General features: G+C 36.3%; 1 protein-coding gene across 1 annotated transcript in view; it reads right to left on the minus strand.

Annotated features, from left to right (window-relative positions):
• cac (calcium voltage-gated channel subunit cacophony) overlaps nucleotides 1-14,646 on the minus strand; it is a gene marked incomplete in the record, with an annotated part of 730,773 nt that overhangs the window by 470,966 nt on the left and 245,161 nt on the right. The window contains 2 exon segments of the mRNA XM_070103036.1: nucleotides 5,673-5,776; nucleotides 13,683-13,903. Of these exon segments, the coding sequence (XP_069959137.1) occupies nucleotides 5,673-5,776; nucleotides 13,683-13,903 (325 nt within the window).

A 14,646-nucleotide genomic window follows, 5' to 3' on the forward strand; every position in this document is an offset into this window, starting at 1 on the left:
TGTGTCAAATTATTTTTATTCTCTTCCATTATATCTAAGTCAAATTTTCCAAGTTAATCAATGACTGTACTAAACAATTCTGCCCACCATGTTTGATTTTCTACACTCCAACTTCATGATTCATAACTTTTCAGACTGAAATAAAATAATAAATAAAAATAAAACAAAAAACATATCTAAAAAATAATCTAAAATTATATGAAGTATATGTAAATATACAAGTATTGGTATAACTGCAGCTCCTGAACCCACCTTTTAACTTACGATTAACTGACATGATTTAGATCTGCCCTATTTTCATTTGGATCTACTGTGACTTAACTCATTCCACATATTTACTATTCTCATATTTAACCCTTAAACGGCCCAAACGTATATATACGTTCTTTCGCGTAGCGCCCGGAATTTTTTGAGATTTTTTTTTTTTTAATAGGAAAAAAGAGCATATCATACCCAGGTGTCCCCAATTTTTTCATATGGCGCACAGTGAGTGCGCACACCCATTCTCTCATGTCTAGGCGACTCAGGCCTATCATGCCAATGTCGAATGAATGACAAAGGAAACGTATACATGTATATACGTTTGGGGTGCTACGCAAGAGAACATATATATACGTTTGGACCGTTTAAGGGTTAAAAAAAACTGCTTTAACAGATTTATAATTTATCATAACCCAACCCTAAATATAGACAAAAATATTTTTCTAATGTCAGGAATTGTGTAAGAGAACAAACTACTTAAAATGAAGACATATTACACAAGAAGCTGTTCGGCTAAGTTGTGATGACATTATAGGTAATCCACTAATAATTCCTTTTTTTTTTTAAATCTGTTGTTGCTAATGTGATGAAAACTGCGAGCATTGTTGCTACCCACCTATCTTCTTATGACTGTTAGAGCTGATGAAGGATTACATTTAAATACACAGCTGCAAACTGGACCAATATTGGAACATGTAATGTTCTTTTTTCATTTTTAGTACTAGTATACAATTTACATATTACTATTAGCCATACCATTAGATATATTACCATTAGCCATACAATTAGATATATTACCATTAGCCATACTATTAGACAAATACAAAAATGTATACTGTAAAACAATATACTCTGAGAAAATATTCATTACGTATGCAATAATTTAGGTACAGTACTGTATTTATTCTAATACATGTATACAGTGATACCCCAAGTTTCATACAGCTCCCAACTCAAACAATTATGTAAGTGTATTAGTGTAAGTGCTTTTGTAAGTGTATTTTTGGGGGTCTGAAACGGACTAATTTAATTTACATTATTCCTTATGGGAACAAATTCGTTCAGTAACGGCACTCAAACAGCCTTCTGGAATGAATTATGGCCAAAACTCTGGGTACCACTGTATTGGTATAATTACAGACCAAATGCTCCCATGAAAAATTTAGCTACCCAGGTTGAGTACCTGCTTTACAGATCCAGTCAAAATAACCATTAAAAGCCTGGGCAAAATTTCTTCTGAGTCTGTCTTTTCTATGATGTTCTCTTCGCTCAACACGTTTTCTTTCATTAGAAAATTCTCTGAAATGCAAACATTAATGCAAGACTAGTCTAAGCTTATTGGTGTTGTGTAAATACAATCTTGGTACTGTAATAACAGCTATACAGAAAAAGATAAAAAAAAAAAAAAAATTAAAAGATCCAAAAGAAAAATGAATGTATGTAGTAAAATAATGTTCTGCATGAAAAAAAAAGTTCTGTAAATACTAGTGGCATACGGTGGTTATCACAGGGTATGCACTGTGCCACCGTGGGGTAGCACAGTGGGGTGTGCAGTGCCATCTCACAACAACAGCCACAATATTTCATAAGGGGGGACAAAAATTAGCTTCCCTTTATGATACATGATTATATTACTCAGTGAACTTAAAATTTAAGATAAATTTACCATCTTTGGTGAGTGTGCGGTGCTCACCTAGCACACACCAAGAAAATACACCCCTGGTAATACAATAAGGAGGCAAAATAAATAAAATATGCTGGCAGTGTAAGTGAAAGTGTTTCTTTTTCGGGTCACCTTGCCTTGGTGGGAGATGGCCAATGTGTTAAAAAACAAAAAACTTTTATCAAATTTATGATATTTTTGTTCATCTATGTAATCAAGCTTCAAACTGAAAGATAAGTACACAATGAATGAAAGTTGTGTGTGCTGATGTACTTTAAATTTTGATATGCTACTGCCATCTTAACTACACTTCTGATCTGATATCTCAATGTTTTTCACAACTTCCAGCTTATCTTCCCCCGACTTAATATTACACACTTACTCTTTCAAACCTAACATTTACAAATAACAAAAAAAGTCACAATACAGTAACTGGAACAATACACAAATAACCCGCACATAGAAGAGAGGAGCTTATGACAACGTTTTGGTCCAACTTGGACTATTTACAAAGTCACTTTTACAAAGTCAGTGTGACTTTGTAAATGGTCCAAGTCAGACCGAAACGTCATCATAAGCCCCTCTCTTCTAGGTGCGGATTATGTGTGTATGTAACATTTACGCTCGCCATCTTTCTCCTTTGTACATCCTAAAAAGAAAAACTATCATTCATCATCACTGCTATTTTACACTACAGTTTTTAAACTGCAACTTAACACCCCTCCTTCAGACAGGCACTGTACTTCCCATCTCCAGTCAAGTCCAATCTTCATATATTTGCTCAAGTGAGTCTCCATTCACTCCTATCAAACACGTATGCCTGCTGGAAGTCCAAGCCCCTCGCACACAAAACCTCCTTTACCCCCTCCCTCCAACCCTTCCTAGGCCGACCCCTACCCCGCCTTCCTTCCACTACAGACTGATACACTCTTGAAGTCATTCTGTTTCGCTCCATTCTCTCTACATGTCCGAACCACCTCAACAACCCTTCCTCAGCCCTCTGGACAACAGGTTTGGTAATCCCGCACCTCCTCCTAACTTCCAAACTACGAATTCTCTGCATTATATTCACACCACACATTGCCCTCAGACATGACATCTCCACTGCCTCCAGCCTTCTCCTCGCTGCAACATTCATCACCCACGCTTCACACCCATACAAGAGCGTTGGTAAAACTATACTCTCATACATTCCCCTCTTTGCCTCCAAGGACAAAGTTCTTTGTCTCCACAGACTCCTAAGTGCACCACTCACTCTTTTTCCCTCATCAATTCTATGATTCACCTCATCTTTCATAGACCCATCCGCTGACACGTCCACTCCCAAATATCTGAATACGTTCACCTCCTCCATACTCTCTCCCTCCAATCTGATATTCAATCTTTCATCACCTAATCTTTTTGTTATCCTCATAACCTTACTCTTTCCTGTATTCACCTTTAATTTTCTTCTTTTGCACACCCTACCAAATTCATCCACCAATCTCTGCAACTTCTCTTCAGAATCTCCCAAGAGCACAGTGTCATCAGCAAAGAGCAGCTGTGACAACTCCCACTTTGTGTGTGATTCTTTATCTTTTAACTCCACGCCTCTTGCCAAGACCCTCGCATTTACTTCTCTTACAACCCCATCTATAAATATATTAAACAACCACGGTGACATCACACATCCCTGTCTAAGGCCTACTTTTACTGGGAAAAAATTTCCCTCTTTCCTACATACTCTAACTTGAGCCTCACTATCCTCGTAAAAACTCTTCACTGCTTTCAGTAACCTACCTCCTACACCATACACTTGCAACATCTGCCACATTGCCCCCCTATCCACCCTGTCATACGCCTTTTCCAAATCCATAAATGCCACAAAGACCTCTTTAGCCTTATCTAAATACTGTTCACTTATATGTTTCACTGTAAACACTCCTTTGTACATCCTAAAAAATATTCATCATGCTATTCTTCTGACTTAGACCAACAGTTCCATCTATATATTTTAAGTGAGAAGTATTCTGCCCATGCTGGGTGGAAATGGGTAAATATGATAAATGATAAACTTTATTTTGACAAAGTATGTTTTACAACTGATGCCTTAACGCTCGCAATCTATTTTTCATGTCCTCAACAAAAAGATTCAAAGGGACATAAACTAAAGAAAATCACCTACATACTTCAGAGCATCATTTATCATGTAATGTCTTATCCCATTTGCTGCTTCACACACGTGCTAAACACTCACACAATTCCAATTAAAATTTTTATTTCTTTGCAAAGTTTATGATGTGTGATTTACATTTTATAAAATATTGTTAAGTACGAAGAAAGCCATTAACATGACTAAGCATTTCAGGCAGACTTATCACCATGTCTAAATTTTTCATTATGATAAAATATAAAAACTAGCTTAAAAAATTTATTTTTTATTATTTTTATTTTTTTATTATCACACTGGCCGATTCCCACCAAGGCAGGGTGGCCCGAAAAAGAAAAACTTTCACCATCATTCACTCCATCACTGTCTTGCCAGAAGGGTGCTTTACACTACAGTTTTTAAACTGCAACATTAACACCCCTCCTTCAGAGTGCAGGCACTGTACTTCCCATCTCCAGGACTCAAGTCCGGCCTGCCGGTTTCCCTGAATTATTGTAAAATAATGCCATAAATATGTACAGTATCCTATTTATTAAAAATAATGTGAGTGAGTGTTGTCTGAAATGCTCTGCATAACAATGGGCTGTCAACATGCACTCAAATTTTTCAACATGCACTCAAATTTCACCTATTTCTGTATGAACAATGTATCATGTTGAAACGAACATTTATTTGTGTACAGTATACGTGTATGTACATGTCTCAAGTCTTGAACCAGCCTCCTACAATGGATAAGAAATATTACACAATTAAGAACTATTAAGAAGTACACAGGAGAGTAAAGATAAGTGTATGTTGAAAATACTAGAAGGAAACTATGATCTACAACTTTTTTCAACAATTTCAAAATGCACATGTTGTCTCTTTGCTTTGTTAACATGAATTTTTTGGCAAAATATTCCTTTGAGTGAATGGGAAGGGTAACCTTGACACTGGGGAGACGCTTTTACTTCTACTTACACTTAGCTCACACTACACATACATGGTCAAGCATATATATATACACACACCCCTTTGGGTTTTCTGCTATTTTCTTTCTAGTTCTTGTTCTTGTTTATTTTCTCTTATCTCCATGGGGAAGTGGAACAGAATTCTTCCTCTGTAAGCCATGCGTGTTGTAAGAGGCGACTAAAATGCCGAGAGCAAGGGGCTAAAACCCCTTCTCCTGTATAAATTACTAAATTTAAGAAGAGAAACTTTTGTTTTTCTTCTTGGGCCACCCTGCCTCGGTGGGATGTGGCCGGTTTGTTGAAAGAATAATAATAATAACAATAATAATAATAATAATAATAATAATAATAATAATAATAATAATAATAATAATAGTAATAATAATAATAATAATAATAATATTTTTCAACACATTGGCCATATACTACCATGGCAGGGTGACCTAAAAAGAAAAATGAAAGTTTTTCTTTTTAAGTTTAGTAATTTATGCAGGAGAAGGGGTTACTAGCCTCTTGCTCCTGCCATTTTAGTTTCCTCTTATGATATGCATGACTTACAGAGGAAGAATTCTTTTCCACTTCCCCATGGAGAATAATAATAATAATAACTGTGGAATATATTGAAGGGTATAGTTAAGATTGTACTTACCCAGAGAGAACACCAAGAACTAAGTTGAGCATGAAAAAAGACCCCAACACAATAAGGGGCACAAAGTAGAGAAAGTTGTAACTGCTACCAAGCGCATCATTTGTCTGTGAAAAGAATAGAAATTTTAAACCTATTTAATATGTACCAGTAGTTGTTTTGGGTCAAAAGATATGTGAAACATGCCATATCTACATTTTCTAGCACTTTTAAGTATGAAGATGGTTTATTGCTAGTGAAAAACTTTAACATCACAATATATTATTTTTTTTTTAAACACACCAGCCACCTCCCCACCAAGGAAGGGTGAGCAGAAAAATAAAAGAAAAGCATTCACCATCACTCATTTAAGAGCTGTCTTTCCAGAAGTCCAAAGATATCACAAAATGGTAGGATGAACTGCAACAACTGCATAACAATGGATTTTCTGCATGCAATCAAATGTTACCCAATACCTCCAATACTCTATAACTTTCTTACTGCTATTAATTGCTCATAATTTTAAATTAAAAGTCAAATCTTACTCCAAATTAATAATATTCATTTTTTCTTACCTGTCCATTTAATTTTGTTTATCACTACTTGTTTTTTTAGTCACTTTACATTGTATATTCAATTAGTGTATATTCCAATTACTTTTTTGCAAGTACCAAAACTATCTTTTGCTAGCTAGTACCAACTACCTCATTTTTTTTTACTTTTATTGTGCAATAAACTGCTCAATTTATCTAATATTACAAATCAGATCTTACTCCTAAACCAATATTATTTCATAGTGACCATCTGTCCATTTAACTTTGTTTACCATTACTTAATTTTAGTCCCTTATATATTTTCTCCTTTATTTTAGCTTTATATAACTACCCTAGCTTATACATTCACAATTGTTAAAATAATCAAGGTGCTATTCTCAGGTGCTAAAGTAGAACAAGTTCACAATTTTGGCATTATATTCCAAAGCTCATTTATTTTATAGTACTACCTACTATCATATTCCCAAGCTCCATTATTTGATCATCACTTTATTTGTACTAGTCCCTTTTATATTGTCTCCTTTATTTTAGCTTAAAAAAAAAAAAAAAAAAAAAAAAAAAAAATACCTTAGCCCATTATTTTACATTTGTTAAATAATTCAGGTGCTATTTTTTAGCTTAAGACTATTTACTTTGTTTTATACTTAATTCTAACTATAGATTCACTACAAATCTTATGATTACAAGCATTGATCCAGATACCAACCTCTTATTTAATGACTTAAATGAATCAAACAGTTACTGTAATTACTACACTGCAGAACAATCAAAGGCACTTCTCAGTGCCAACAACAACATAACTATCTTTAACTACAATATCAGATCTTTAAGCAAGCATTACGATGACCTCATAGCATTACTAAATTCCTTACATGCCAATATGTCCATCATTACACTAACTGAAACCTGGCTAAAGCCTGATACTACAGATGTCTATACCATTCCTGGTTACACAGCCATACACAACTGTAGGCCAGACCAACAAGGGGGTGGCACAGCCATATACTACTCAGACCAACTAGAATGTATCACTAATACTTGCACAAGAGATGAACATGGGGAATATATAATAGCCAAATTCAAATCCAAATACCTACAAAAACCTCTCACATTGATAAACATCTACAGAGTTCCACAGTCAAACATTAGCCAATTTAGTCAAAACCTAGGAAGTATGATAACTGATGCACGCATGAACAAAGATCACTTACTACTCTCAGGTGACTTCAATATAAATCTCCTGCAAGACCAGGACCCACACGTTACTGAATTCACAAACACAATGAGTAACTGTATGTTGCTACCAACAGTAACAAAACCTACAAGAGTTACAGAGACTAGTGTTTCCCTACTTGACCACATCTGGACCAACACCATATCCCCTTTAAAATCAGGCATAATTACAGATAATACCACAGACCACTACCCTACTTTCCTCATAACAACTCTTGGTAAATTACCCCAAGACACTACTAAAGTCACCTTCAGACTTCACAATGAGGCAGCCATTAATAACTTCACAACAGCATTAGCAAACATTGATTGGCACACTGAGCTAGAAATCAATACAGATATTGACGAATGTATTAATAATTTTCTAAAAAAGACTCAATACCTCTATAACAAGCACTGCCCTAAAAAAACTAAGCAGATGACAGCTAAGAGACTGAACAGTCCCTGGCTAACACCCAGCATTCTCAAATCCATAAATACAAAACACCAATATGAAAAACAGTACAGAATGGGTCACATAACCAGAGACCAAACAAAACGTTACTCGTCAATCCTAACCAGCCTGATAAGAAGGGCAAAAAAATTGTATTATGAGAACAGATTATCCAACTTACGAGGTGATATAAAAAAGACCTGGAAAACCCTATCAGAAATTCTGGGAACAAAAAAGATATCACGAAATAGCGAAATAAAATTAGCAAAATCAGATGAACCCCAACTCCCACCAACAGAAACAGCAAACAGACTCAATGATTTCTTCTCCACTATAGGACAAAACCTTGCCAATAAAATCCCAAGCTCAGATACCCCACCAAATGACTACCTCACCGGCAACTACCCGAACACACTGTTCCTAGCTCCGACTAACCCATACGAAGTCTCCCTTATTATCAACGCACTAAAAAACAAGGCAGGAGATTTAAATACCTTACCACCCTTTATATACAAAAAAGTGTCACAAGTGCTATCACCAATCATTGCAACACTCTTTAACAAATCCATTGAATCCTCCACCTTCCCTACAGTACTCAAAATAGCAAGGGTCACCCCGATCCACAAAGGAGGAGACCAAACAGAGTTGAATAACTATAGGCCAATATCCAACTTACACCCTCTCTCAAAAATCTTCGAAAAATTAATTCATAAACGAATCTACTCCTACCTTATCTCCCAAAACATACTCAACCCCTGCCAATTTGGATTCAGGCCTAATAAAAATACTAATGATGCTATTATACACATGCTAGAACATATATACACTGCAATAGAGAAAAAAGAAGTCCCACTGGGGATCTTCATTGACTTACGTAAAGCTTTTGATACAGTTGACCATGACTTGCTCCACGTAAAATTATCACACTATGGTATAAGAGGGCACTCCCTCAACTACCTCAAGTCATACCTCAGCAACAGAAGCCAATATGTGTACGCAAATGGGGCAAACTCTTCTGCACAACCAATTACAGTTGGTGTCCCACAGGGAAGTGTCCTTGGCCCTCTTCTCTTTCTCCTATACATAAATGACCTACCAAATGCTTCTCAATTACTCAAACCCACACTATTTGCTGATGACACAACATACGTCTTCTCCCACCCGAGCCCAGTCACGCTAGCCAATACTGTAAATACCGAATTACAGAAAATATCTACCTGGATGAGTACTAACAAACTTACACTAAACATTGACAAAACCTACTTCATTCAGTTTGGTAACAGAGCTACAGATGTCCCTCTTAACATAATGATAAACGGATCACCTATCACAAAGCTAACAGAGGGAAAATTCTTAGGAATCCACCTTGATAATAGACTCAAATTTCATACACATATACAACAAATTTCTAAGAAAATTTCCAAGACTGTAGGCATACTATCGAAGATACGGTACTATGCTCCACAGTCAGCCCTCCTGGCCCTATATCACTCTCTTATTTACCCCTATCTCACCTATGGAATTTGTGCATGGGGCTCAACAACAAGTAACCATCTCAGACCACTAATTACCCAACAAAAGGCTGCAGTTAGAATGATAACAAATTCTCACTACAGGCAGCACACTCCACCAATATTCAATACACTCAACCTACTCACCATACAAAACATCCATACTTATTACTGCACCTATTACATACATAGAACACTCAACTCTGATATTAACCCTCCCCTCAAACATCTCCTTGCCAACCTCAACAGAACACATGACCATAACACAAGGCACAGATCACTCTTTGATATTCCTCGTGTCCATCTCACGCTATGCAAAAACTCAATGCACATAAAAGGCCCTAAAATCTGGAATTCATTACCTGTTAATATAAAAGAAACACTACCTGTTTATAAATTCAAGTCTCTTCTCAAAGATCACTTACTCACCCAAAACCAAATAAATACTGAATAACTGAACCTTATAAATTGTATATCTTAAATGTTTCTCACAATTATATCACATAAATGTTAAACCTAAAACCCAATCTAACTTTATTATTTTTTAAATTCACTACCTAACAGAATACTCCATTCTACTGAATTTACAACAATGCATGCAACCATATGACCTGTCTTTGTAATACTCACTTGTGCTTTATAGTAATCAGTTTACATTAATGTTTTTCACTGATTTCATCATTGCTTAGTTAATCTTAAGTTAATTTTAAGCCAGCCCGTAATGCTATGCATAGTATAAGTGGCTTTGGCATGCTGCTCTTATCTGTATTTTTTTTTGTACCTCTGTAAGTGTGCTCAAATTATAAATAAATAAATAAATAAATAAATTTCTGTTTAAACTTAACATCATGTGCAAATGAACTTTGATTTGATTTGAACCTCACCCCTACTACTCAGTGGCAGACCTACGTTCTTGGGGCCCTGAAGCTTGAGCTGTTATGGGGGGCTCCTTCACATCCCCTTTTCATACAGTAGACCCAAAATTTTTAAGCAATGTGGACTAAAGTCACTTCTGGGGCCTGGAGTATATCTGGAGAGGGTTTTGGGAGTCAATGCCCCCATGACCTGGTCTATGACCAGGCTTCGTGGTGGATCAGGGCCTAATCAACCAGGTGTTAATGCCGGCAACACAGAAGCTGACGTATGAACCACAGCTCGACCGGTCAGGTACTGACTTTAGGTTCCTGTCCAGGGGCCCCTAATCCCTTAGGGATTAGGGGACCTGAAGCTTAAGCTTTATTAGTTTCACAGCAGATCTGTTCCTGCTACTGGCAAGTGCAGGTACTTTACCTCTCACCTCAACTCAAATTTGGTTAACCAGTTTCCCTGAATCTTTTTATAAATGTGACCTAGTATTTTATAATATTATAATATTGCAAACACTGTAACATTGTCTTTTAGGCTTAGTTCTAAGAATGAACGCAGAAAAATATGGAAAAGTAGACATGAATTATAGACAAAAGCAAAACAAACAGTTGAAAAAAAGTAAAAAAAATATAAAATTAATTAGTCTTAACCCTTAAACTGTCCAAACGTAGATCTACGTTCACCTGCGTGGCGCTCCGAATATTTTGAATAATAAAAAAATTGTTTTTCGTTTTTCAATTAAAGAGGGAAATTTTCTGTGTGGTATAAAACCCCCAAAAATTTTTTAGGACCGGTACTTACCGAGATATAAGACTGTGAAGTTGGCTCTGGATGCTCACCTGACGGCAACATCCAGTCCTGCCGCTTGCAGAAGTGTTGCCGATTTACCTTTTTTCTCCTGTTTTTTAATTTATATAATTTTTATGTTCTGATAATTGCAATTTATAATAGTTCTTGTGATTTCATAGCCAATCTTTGTTCTGACACTAATAATATATACTGAAATAGTACTCATATAGTAACACTCACACTGACACGTGAACATTTTCACCTGCCCTGGTCTTTACTATTGTCTAGAAATATATACAAAGTATTTATAGGTCCCAGCAATGGTTTAGACATGCTGGAGTATGAACCTCCTTGAAGCATGGTGTTATGGCAAGGGTCAGATAACAAGTGACATTTGATGAATGTGCCTTGCTGGAGGGGGGAACCTTGCCTTTATATGTTTTTACTCTTGCACACAAACATGTCTCTCTATGTCTGTCTGTCAGTCTATCTGTACATCTATCTGTCTATCTATCTGTCTATCTGTCTGTCTATCTGTACATCTGTCTGTCTTTCCATCTGCCTGCCTAGCTCTGTTTATCGGTCTGTCTAGTTCAGCTTATCTGTCTTTCTGTCTTCTGTGTGTGCCTTGAAGAATGGTTGTTATGACAAGCATCAGATAATAAGTGACATTCGATGAATGTGCGCTGCTGGCTGCTGGAGGGGGAACTTTGCTTTTATGTTTTTACTCTTGCACACAAACATGTCTCTCTATGTCTGTCAGTTTGTCTGTCTGTCTATCTGTACATCTATCTGTCTGTCTATCTGTACATCTATCTGTCTGTCTATCTGTACATCTATCTATCTGTCTGTCTGCCTAGCACTGCTTATCTGTTTGTCCAGTTCAGCTTATCTGTGTGTGCCTGGAGTATAATATGAACTTGAAGAATTTTGTTATGACAAGCATCAGATAACAGTGACATTTGATAAATGTGCACTGCTGGAGGGGAAAACCTTGCCTTTATATGTTTTTATTCTTGCACACAAACAAGTTTCTGTTGTCTGCCTATCTGTACATCTCTCTGTCTATCTGTACATCTCTCTGTCTATCTGTACATCTCTCTATCTGTACATCTATCTATCTGTCTGTCTAGCTCTGCTTATCTGTCTGTCTAGTTCTGCTTATCTGTCTTTCTGTCTGCCTGTCTGTCTGTCTTTCCATCTGCTTGTCTCTGTCTCAGGGAACAGCTAGTAAACCTGTTGGTTTGTGGTGTATGTGCTGCTCCCTGATTGCTGAGCAAGTGACACTGCTATTATATGTGTCATGTTTATTTATGTCTTATATCTACAAACACTGTATAGCACTTGACCTGGAATTTTTGGGCTATCCTAGGTAATTTACATTATGTATAATAACTGTATTTATGAGTACATGTGAGAGACAGAGATCTAGACAGATACAGATAGACTGATATAGACAGATAGACAGAGATATAGATAGACAGAGTTATAGACAGATACAAACAGAGATATAGATACACAGAGATACAGACAGATACAGACAGCCAGCCAGCCGAATACATAAGAACATAAGAAAGAAGGAACACTGCAGCCGGCCTACTTGTCCATGCAAGGCAGGTCCATGTCACCCCCCCAGCTTAGACCAATGACCCACCTAGTCAGGTCACATCCACTGAAAGAAGGAGCATGACATCTGACCTAATAGCACAAGCTAGTCAGGTCCAACTCACACCCACCCACACCCACTCATGAATTTATCTAACCCATTTTTATTATCCTCTTAAAATGTGAGTAATAATATGACATGACATCAGTGAATCACTGGTGTTTGCCACGTTATTTGCTCTAGCTGGCGCTCAATTGAACTGGTGCACCCACAAGTTACTAAGTGGTCCCTCATTTTTTCATAGTGTGCACACTGAGTGCACAGACCCATTCTTTCATGTCTAGGCGAATCAGGTCTATGCCGCCAAATTTGAAGGAATGAAAAATAAAACATTGATATACGTTCGGAGCCTGCCGCACGTGCACGTATATCTGTGTGTGGACAGTTTAAGGGTTAATAAAAACAATTTTTTTAAAGATATGCTAATGTATACACAGACGTACATTTGGAAACAATGGTTATGGAGAATCACTTAAACTACAGGACTGTCTTATATAGGTATACATAATATCATGTGACAGCACCAAATTCTGTCTTATTTTTCGAAGAATTTCAGTATTTAAAAGCGATATTTATAAGTTATAATATTACCTGACAAGTAATTTATATACTGTATGTATATGCATGTACAGAACCTTAATATTCTGCCTTTAAGTTTTACCTAGAAATTTTGCCATAGATTTTTCAGGGCTGGTTAGGTCAAAAGAAACTACACTATCACATTTCCAGCTCCAATTGGACTGAATTTATTGTATTTGATTTTAATGTATATCTGGAGACTTTTCTCCATCTAGCATATTTATTTATCTAAAGGCATAATTAAAAATGAGTGCTATTTACCTAAAGACAAAATAAAAATAAGTAAATATATCTAGTACCAAAGTACGTATATAGGAAAAATGATAATATAAAATATAAAGCCTAGGAAAAGAATATAAAATTCACATGAGGATCCAATTTTACATGGTAAAGAAGACTCACCCAGTAGAGTATGGAAGTCCAGCCCTCCTGTGTGATGCACTGAAACACTGTTAACATGGCAAAACCAATGTTATCAAAGGACGTGATACCATAGTTGGGCCCCATCCACAGCTCCAAACACGTGGCGATACTGGAATTACAGAAGTAGGCACCCGGAGGTGCTAAAGATGCATTGTCTGTGTGACACGGCGTCTCCATTTCTCCTTCTGTTACTATTTCATCTGCAAAGAGACCAGACATTAATGACAGGTTTCCTGTGAAACAATAATGCAGTAGTGTGATGTTATATGATGCCAGGTGGTTAGAGTTAGTACAAGCGGGTCTCACTTATACAGCAGGTTGGGTTCTAGGTTACTGCTGTTAAGTGAAAATTACTGTAAATTGAAACATAGCCTTTTTTCACTGTCATATGATAACATGTTCACACTATCATATATTAAGTGAACAACAGAATAAGGCCTAAAAAATTAATATACAGTACACACATTACATACCTTAAAATATTTCCAACCTTAGATTATAGTGAGTGATGAATATATTTATTGTAGGAAGTCTGAATGAATGAAGAATGAGTATAATTGAAAACTGCTGTATTAGTGAAACACTGTAAAGCAAAGTGCTGTAAACTGGAGCCCACCTATACTTGTATGTATCTTCAAGGTGTAATAATGAACATAAAACTGAAAAACTTGCAACCTGTATGTTCATATATAATGAGGAGTGATAATAAAAGCATGATGCGTGGGGATTATAAGTCAAATAACATTTTAATTAATGCTGCAACATTGTATGCTGGCTTACTACTTTATTGATGCACTGTGCATAAGTATTTGATTATAAACCATAATAAAATATTATACAAATGTATGTGCCACAACAAATGAGCATAAAGTGAAGAAACTAAATATAACACATGATATATAGTACCAAAGATCTTTAAACTCTGGCAACTGAAGGAATTACT

This window comes from Cherax quadricarinatus, chromosome 84 (assembly GCF_038502225.1).
Source record: "Cherax quadricarinatus isolate ZL_2023a chromosome 84, ASM3850222v1, whole genome shotgun sequence".
In the NCBI taxonomy this organism is placed as follows: Eukaryota; Metazoa; Arthropoda; class Malacostraca; order Decapoda; family Parastacidae; genus Cherax; species Cherax quadricarinatus.